General features: G+C 43.1%; 1 protein-coding gene across 1 annotated transcript in view; it reads right to left on the bottom strand.

Moving 5' to 3' along the window:
* Positions 1-4,939, bottom strand: part of LOC143291413 (uncharacterized) — a 15,827-nt gene extending 10,888 nt beyond the window's left edge. Inside the window, exon 1 of the mRNA XM_076601252.1 lies at positions 4,808-4,939. Within this exon, the coding sequence (XP_076457367.1) occupies positions 4,808-4,925 (118 nt within the window). The 5' untranslated portion in view covers positions 4,926-4,939. The remainder of the gene's footprint in view (positions 1-4,807) is intronic.
* Between the last annotated feature and the right edge of the window lie 4,648 nt (positions 4,940-9,587).

Genomic DNA, 9,587 nt, shown 5'->3' with positions numbered 1-9,587 from the left:
GAGGCCTCTGGCCAACATGACACGAGAGATGACGTGTATATTCTTTGTACAGGGAAATGTTTACAACTTGTAGAGACAAAGTCATAGGCAAAGTCCAGCGTCTTTTTAATGCCAGGCTTCTGGTCTACATAATATTATGCATGATGGCGTGTATGTTCTGTGTACAGGGAAATGTTTACAACTGGTGGAGCCAAAGTCAAAGTCCAAAGTATTTCTTAATGTCAGGCCTCTGGCCTACATAACATGAGTGATGGCGTGTGTGTTCTTTATACAGGGAAATGTTTACAACTTGTGGACACAAAGTCCAGCGTCTTTTTGATGTCAGGCTTCTGGCCTACATAATATTATAAGTGATGGCGCGTATGTTCTGTGTTCAGGGCAATGTTTACAACGTGTGGAGACAAAGTCCAAGTCCAACGTATTTCTTATGTCAGGCTTCTGGCCTACATAATATTATAAAAGATGACGTGTATGTTCCGTGTACAGGGAAATGTTTACAACTGGTGGAGCCAAAGTCCAAGTCCAAACTATTTATTGTCAGGCCTCTGGCCGACATAACATGAGTGATGGCGTGTATGTTCTTTATACAGGGAAATGTTTACAGCTTGTGGAGACAAAGTTCAAGTCCAACGTATATTTAATGTCAGGCTTCTGGCCTACATAACACGAGAGATGACGTGTACGTTCTTTGTACAGGGAAATGTTTACAACTTGTGGAGACAAAGTCAAAGTCCAGCGTCTTTTAATGTCAGGCTTCTGGCCTACATAATATTATGAGTGATGATGTGTATGTTCCGTGTACAGAGAACTGTTTACAACTTGTGGAGACAAAGTCCAACGTCTTTTTAATGTCATGCCTCTGGCCTACATAAAATTATGAAAGATGACGTGTATGTTCTGTGTACAGGGCAATGTTTACAACTTGTGGAGACAAAGTCAAAGTCCAACGTCTTTTTAATGTCACGCCTCTGGCCTCCATAAAATTATGAGAGATGACGTGTATGTTCTGTGTACAGGGAAATGTTTACAACTTGTGGAGACAAAGTCAAAGTCCAAAGTATTTCTTAATGTCAGCCCTCTGGCCTACATAATATTATGAGTGATGGCGTGTATGTTCTGTGTGCAAGGAAATGTTTACAACTGGTGGAGACAAAGTCAAAGTCCAGCGTCCTTTTGATGTCAGGCGTCTGGCCTACATAATATTATAAGTGATGGCGCGTATGTTCTGTGTACAGGAAAATGTTTACAACTGGTGGAGCCAAAGTCAAAGTCCAAAGTATTTCTTATTGTCAGGCCTCTGGCCGACATAACAGGAGTGATGGCGTGTATGTTCTTTGTACAGGGAAATGTTTACAACTTGTGGACACAAAGTCAAATTCCAGTGTCTTTTTAATGTCAGGCTTCTGGCCTACATGATATTAAGAGTGAAGGTGTGTATGTTCTGTGTACAGGGCAATGTTTACAACTTGTGGAGACAAAGTCCAAGTCCAACGTATTTCTTATGTCAGGCTTCTGGCCTACATGATATAATGAGAGATGACGTGTATGTTCTTTGTACAGGGAAATGTTTACAACTTGTGGAGACAAAGTCCACCGTCTTTTTAATGTCAGGCTTCTGGCCTACATAATATTAAGAGTGATGGCGTGTATGTTCTGTGTACAGGGCAATGTTTACAACTTGTGAAGACATGGTCAAAGTCAGTCCAGCGTCTTTTTAATGTCAGGCTTCTAGCCTACGCAACACGAGAGATGACGTGTATGTTCTTTGTACAGGGAAATGTTTACAACTTGTGGAGACAAAAGTCCAAGTCCAGGGTATTTTTTAATATCAGGCCTCTGTAGCTTACATAGGTTATGATGGCGTGTATGTTCTGTGTACAAGATATGCAGGTTTACGAATTATGGAGACAAAGTCAAAGTCCAACGTCTTTTTTAATGCCAAGACTCCGGCCTGCAGATTATAATGATGACGTGTGTGCTCTGCATACCAGCCCGAATGTTTACAACTTAGTGGTTTGCGTATGCACATTCGTTACACTGAGAGAAAACAACAACCAATAATAATAATAATAAAACAAATAAATAACTACATAATAATATTCATGATAATGTGAAAAGGTCAAGTCCGAAACAAGGCAGGTACGCGCTCTCAGTGTAGGAACGCACTCTCCCTGGGAAGAGCAGCTCGAATTTCACACAGAGACATCTGTTGTGACAGAAAATATAAATACAATACAATTTTCTGGACTTTAAATCTGCACAAACGCGTCATCGTTCGTTCCGTGTTGGAAGTATTCTCTCAATTGTGGACGGGTGCGCGGGTATATGCAACGTTCGACAACTCTTGTCAATATACAGTGATAGCATGATTAGAAGTTATTTCCCTTGTATTAGCCTGGAAAGCGTTAACAATTTTAAATAAAAGCTTCACAGAAGCAGAACTTTGTTCTACTGTTAAAAAGCTAAAGAATAATAAATTCCCCGGAATTTATGGAATTATCAATGAAGCCATTTATCATACCTTTCATAAATTAAATTCATCATATACACAGATGGCTCAGTCACCAAAGACCAATCCGGTTGGGGATTCACTGCGAAACAAAATGGAAAATCAGTTAGGGAAGAGAATGCTGCCTACAAAGTCACAACCTCCAGCCTAACGATGGAAGCTGAAGCTGTGACACATGCCCTCCAGTGGCTATCGTCCATCCATACGCCCGGAAACCAACATGCCATGATTCTAACAGACTCAATGAACCTCATACAGAAAATTGAAAACGGAATGGGAAGCCCAGAGTGGCATAAGGCAATGCGCAACTTTCAGATTAAAAAACTCACATGGTCATACTGCCCGGGACATGCAGGTGTTAAGGGAAATGAGCGAGCTGACAGACTTGCTGGTAACGCAACACCAACGAGCGGCCTACATCTAGGAAAATCGGAAATCCTCAGAAAAGTCAAAGAATATCAAAAAGAACAGGTACAAGGCCATCACACCATCGATCGCCTCAAAGAAATAAAAGCAGAGAGAGGGAGTGGCCGTAAGTCTAACATGAAAGGTAGAGCACGATGCTTTGCTAATCAAACAAATATCGGCATCATTTCCAAACCAACATTGCGCAAATTTCTTCAAAACGGAACAGAGTCTCTGTGGGCTTTTCCAAATACAATAGACTGAGCAACACACTAGACGCCACTTTCTTGGCATCAGAGATCTTTTCCCATCCCTCTTGCGGCCAATCAGTGGCAGCCTCTGTGCGTGTGTGTATGTGTGTGTTTGTGTGCATGCGTGGGTCTGTATTTTTGAGTGCGTTTGTGCATGCGCGAGAGTGTAAGTGTACACAAGTGTCAGTAGAGTTCTGTGCACGTGCGTGTGTGTGTGTGTGTGTGTGTGTGTGTGTGTGAGGGGGAGGTGGGGGTGCGGGGGGAGGTGGGGTAGAGGATGAGGTATGTGAGTGTATGCATGCCTACACTGTGGGAGCAACAGGATATTGGAACGTATATATATATATATATATATATATATATATATATATATATATATATATATCTTTGTACATATGTGTGTGGAGATATGGGCATATGTGTGCGCGCTTGTACAAGTAAGTGTTCATCTGTGTGTGTGTGTGTGTGTGTGTGTGTGTGTGTGTGTATGTGTGTGTGTGCCGTGGAAGCTGTGATACGTAGACTAGAAATGAGTGTGTGGAGGAGGGGGGTAGAGGAGGTGCAGGGTAATGTGTGTGGTGTGTGTGTGTGTGTTGGAGCCCATGTACGTTTATATGTATCTGACTGTGCTTTCATATCTGTGAAACTGCATGTTCGGTGCATATCTGTTATGCATGTGTGGGTGTATATGTGAATGTGTGTCTTCATGTTTTACTTTTTTTTTTTTTTTTTTTTTTTACATTATAGTTATTTATTTTATTTATTTATTTGTGTAAGCTTATCTATCATTTATTCACCTTTTTTTTTCTTTTTTTTTTCCTCAAGGCCTGACTAAGCGCGTTGGGTTACGCTGCTGGTCAGGCATCTGCTTGGCAGATGTGGTGTAGCGTATATGGATTTGTCCGAACGCAGTGACGCCTCCTTGAGCTACTGAAACTGAAACTGAAACTATGACAAGCTTCATATGGAGAAATGTACTTGTTGCCATGGGTTCTTTTTCAGTGCACCAAGTGCGCGCTGCACACGGGATCAGTCTCGGTGATGTCTCATCCCAATGACTAGTTGCTCAGTTTGATTTCCCAGTCAAACTTGGGAGAATGGGTGGCCTGTTGACTCTCTCAGACTTTGGTCCGATTCGCAGACCAATTCTGAGTTTAGCTCTCAGATTATTATCAAATTCATTACGGACCAAGTGTTATTCTAATGTCAAGTGCATATGCTTTAGTAACCTGACAATTGAGCATATAATTTTTGACTGTAGCTTGATGAAGCCTTATGTACACGAAAGTGTGTCTTCACAAATGACTGAGAACGTTGATGTTTTTGACTTTTTGCATTCATTATCAGTTGTTTCGCTTGTCAGTTTAACGACTTTTTTACGAAGTCAAGTAATTTCCTGTAATTGTATTTAGATTTTTTTTTTTTTCAAATTTCACCCACATTTCACCCTCATTTGCCCAGTTTCCCCCAACCCTCCATTCATTCACATCTCCCACCCCTTCTAGCCGATAATACTCAAATGTATTTATAAATACTTTAACAAAATGTCTTCAATCACCGATATGTGTGACGGGACATTAAACAAAATTCCTCCTGTTGGCAGATAAAAACGCCTTAACCATTCTGCTACCTTCCTCCTTACCTGTGGGTAGAAGAGCCGCCAGAAGTACCAACAGACTGGAAGGGCCCACGCCACTGCCGTGTCTATGTCCACACGCAGCCATGCAGAGGAGATCGCTCCAATGCTTCCTTGGACACATCCGTGCTGGTGGTGTCTCTGGAGGACTGCGCCATGTTTGGTCACTGTTAAGTCGTCATCGCATGACGTCATTATCAGCAAAAACACTTTGACGTCATTCTGATCCAGCAAAAAAAAGTATTGCCTTCTTGCAGCAAAATAGAATTTTCCGATGCGTTTAGATAGATAGTTAAAGAAAGAAATTGGGGATGGGGGTGGAAATAGTTACGTTTTATAAACAGTCAATTCTTCAAGACATTCCCCACTTCCAGAGAGCACTTTTATGAAGGGGGCGGGGACAGTTACGTTTTTATAAACAATTAATTCTTCAAGATAACCCCACTTCAGGGAGCAATTTTATGAAGGCCCTATATACTGCCTGCTTAAGTTCTGTCGATTTTTATTTATTTATTTATTTATTTTTTTTTAAATTCATTTATTTTTTTAATTCATTTATTTTTCATAATAAAGATAAAAGGCGGAAAAACTATGGTGTTGTTTCCGACAACAGGCTTATAGCGGTGAAACAGAAGGTTGGGTCAGCGGATGTGTTCAATAACACTGATTTACTGTGAACGTTAAAACGTAACTGGCACTTTATGTTTCTGTGGTCTATCTTCCCTGTCGTTATGTTAATGTGTGCTGAAGTCAGCATTTGACAGCCAGGCAAGTTTCAAGTCATTGCCTCCCTTGTCCATCTTCTCGTGATACACACAGACGCACGCGCGAGCGCACAGTATCAGTATCAGTTACTCAAGGAGGCGTCACTGCCTTCGAACAAATCCATATACGCTACACCACATCTGCAAAGCAGATGCCTGACCAGCAACGAAACCCAACGTGCTTAGTCAGGCCTTGAGACAAAAAAACGGAAGAAAAAAAAAGAAAAAAAAAAGTAAATGAATGCTTAAATTAAAAAAAGGAGGAAAGAAAGAAAAAGAAAAGATAATAATAACAACAACAACAACAATAATAATTATAATAATGATAATAATAATAATGATGATTATGATATGAATGATGATTATCATGATAATAATAATAATAATAATAATAATAATAATAATAAATTTACAAATAAGCAAATAAATTTAAAACATAGACACACATACGTATACACATGCATAACAAATATGCAACAAACATGCAGTTTCACAGCTATGAAAGCACAAATACACATAAACGTACACGAGCCCCCCCCCCACCCCCGCCCCCTCCCACCCACACACACACGCACGCACGCACACACACACACACACACACACACTCACTTATACAAGCACACACATATGCCCACAATCCTCCTCAATCCCCCCCCCCCTCGCCGCCCCCACCCCCCTCCCGTACACACACCATCTCCCAAATTACCCTGCACACCCCCCTCCCCACACACTCATTTCAAGGCTACGTATAGCAGCTTCCACGGCACACACACGCACACACTCACTTATACAAGCACACACATACGCCCATAAACACTCCCCCCCCCCCCCCCCCCCCCCCCCCCCCCCCCACCCCCCCCTCGCCCCCCCCCCCCCCGCCCATCCCCTGTGCGAGTGCACAATATACACGCAAAGAAGCACAAAATAATCATACAATTTATACACACGCATGAGCGCCTCAGTTACTGCGCGATTTTCTACATTTGCATCATGTGCATGTGAGAACAAACTAAAAGGTAGGTATGTATATACCTATTTAAGGCCTACCTTGGCCCACATAATGTGTTCATGAAAGCAAGTATTGGTGTGAAACACACACACACACACACACACACACACACACACACACACACACACACACGCAAGCACGCACGAGCGTAGTCCTAGTTTTATGTGTATGACCTTTCTTAACCCTAAAGGTCCCATAGCCATTTATGACCATGGAGACAGTTATATCACATCCACCGTGTGTGTCTACTAGGGCTGGGCAAGGCATAGGAAGGCGGGACCAAATGCTCTCCTTCCGCCGTTTTCACCTTCCTCAACTAAGTCAGGTACCCATTCACACTTTTAGGCTACAGGTGGAGAGAGGAAGTTCGGAGTCAAACGCCTTTCCGAAGGACACGTTCACCGCCATGCTGAAACGCGCGGGGGATCGAACCCCGACCGCTGGATCAGGAGTGATGGCAGCACACACACACACACACACCACACACACACACACACACACCACACACACACACACACACACACACACACACACACACACACACACACCACACACACACACAAACAAACACACCACACACATACACATACACACACACCACACACACACACACACACACCACACACACACACACACACACACACCCCACACACACACCACACATACACACACACACACCACACACACACACACACACACACACACACACACACACACACACCACACACACACACACACACACACACACACACACACACACACACACACACACACACACACACACACTTAAACTTAATGAAATGTGACACGTCTCACACTGTGGGCCTGGGGACATGGGGGCTTTATAACAATAGATTTTCCGCATTTATGCCTTTCTCCTTGCAACATCTTGTGACAGGCTGAAGTTAAAAAAAACAAATGATAGATGCTGCAGATCTACGCGGACATGGGTTATCATTTCTTTCAGAAACATGGGCGTAATTATGATGTCATGTGAACATTTTAAACCCCATGAACAGGTTTTAACCTCACTCACAGACACCAGTATCTGAGTGTCAATGTCTGTGTCTCAGTTCAGTGTTAATTATTCCAGTGTTGGGCAGTGTGGCAGTGCATACATTTAATAAATGTGTGTGTGTGTGTGTGTGTGTGTGTGTGTGTGTGTGTGTGTGTGTGTGTGTGTGTGTGTGTGTGTGTGTGTGTGTGTGTGTGTGTGTGTGTCTGTGTTTTTCCGTGAATATGATTTTCCTAAAGTTGAAGACTGAACGAAGACATAATCATAGTATGTACTTGCCATGTCAATGTTATATATTGTTTTATCGTCCAGTGCTACGTTACGAGACGAAAGACAACATAATGCGAAACCGATGATACAATGCGATGTAAAAATGACAAAATAACAATACTACAGTGCATGTATGCATACGTGCATATGATTATGTGTATCATATTTTGTCTGTCCGTTTGTTCAATCTTTCTATGCATTTCTTTTTCTATTTTATCGCAATAATGCTTACAGTATCTGCAGTGTGATGTAAAAAATGACAAAATTACAATTCTACAATGCACGTATTCATACGTGCATATATGCATATCATGTCTGTGAGTCCGTATCTTCTATCTTTCTATGCTTTTTTTCCCAATTTTTTTTTACTTACTTATTGATTTTATCGTAATAATGCTTTCAATAGACGGTAAAGATCGAGGAGCTTTGTTTCATTATCTTTATATATATATATGTGTGTGTGTGTGTGTGTGTGTGTGTGTGTGTGTTCTGCGCGTGCCTATTTAACGAAAATAAAAAAGTTCATTTGAGAAGAAAAAAACAAAGAAAAAATAAAACAAGGAATGTAAACCTCACATGCCACTGGCACGTGCTGACAAGGCAACAGGAATTCATGTATGCGAGTAGGTCCCCGCGTGCAGTGATAAACCACGTGACAGGACAGCCGTCACTTCAGCTGTTGTCAGCTTGACACTTACACATAATATGTAACACGTCCCATACTGTGGGTCTGGGGATATACAGGTGCTTCCTAACTGTGTTCGCTGTCAGTTCATGTGTAGTGGTGTGTATATATATATGTATGAGTGTGTGGAGGTGAGAGGGATGTTTGGGCGTTGGATGGTGTGTGTGTGTGTGTGTGTGTGTGTGTGTGTGTGAGTTCGTGTGTAGTGGTGTGTGTGTGTGTGTGAGTGTAAGGGTTAATGGGGGGTGGGGTGGCGGTAAGAAGTGTGTGTGTGCGTGCGTGTGTGCAGTGTGTGTGTGTGTGTGTGTGTGTGTCGTTGTCAGTTCGTGTGTAGTGGCGTGTGTGTATGTGAGTGTAAGGGGTGATGGGGGGTGGGGTAGCGGTGAGAAGTGTGTGTATGTGTGCGTGCGTGTGTGCGTGTGTGTGTGTGTGCAGTGTGTGTGTGTGTGTGTGTGTGTGTGCAGTGTGTGTGTGTATGTGTGTGTGTGTGTGTGTGTGTCAGTGTGTATGCGTCAGTGTGTCGATGGGTCAGGGTGGTGAGGGGGAGGAGTGCGTGTGGCTGTGCTAATGGTGGTCACTGTTCATGTGCAGTACTGTGTGGGTGGGTGGTGTGGTGTGGGGCAGTGGAGGAGTGTGTGTGTGTGTGTGTGTGTGTGTGTGTGTGTGTATGCATGCATGTGCGCGTGAGCATGCCATGTCATGTGTGTGTGTCTGTGTGTGTGTGAGTGTAAGGGTTGATGGGGGGTGGGGTGGCGGTAAGAAGTGTGTGTGTGCGTGCGTGTGTGCAGTGTGTGTGTGTGTGTGTCAGTGTGTATGCGTCAGCGTGTCAATGGGTCAGGGTGGTGAGGGGGAGGAGTGTGTGTGGCTGTGCTAATGGTGGTCACTGTCTGTTCATGAGAAGTACTGTGTGGGTGGGTGGTGTGGTGTGGGGCAGTGGAGGTGTGTGTGTGTGTGTGTGTGTGTGTGTGTGTGTATGCATGCATATGCGCGTGAGCATGCCATGTCATGTGTGTGTGTGTGTGTGTGTGTGTGTGTGTGTGTGC

Source organism: Babylonia areolata, chromosome 17 (genome assembly GCF_041734735.1).
Source record: "Babylonia areolata isolate BAREFJ2019XMU chromosome 17, ASM4173473v1, whole genome shotgun sequence".
In the NCBI taxonomy this organism is placed as follows: Eukaryota; Metazoa; Mollusca; class Gastropoda; order Neogastropoda; family Buccinidae; genus Babylonia; species Babylonia areolata.
This window is presented reverse-complemented; position numbering and strand designations above follow the sequence as displayed.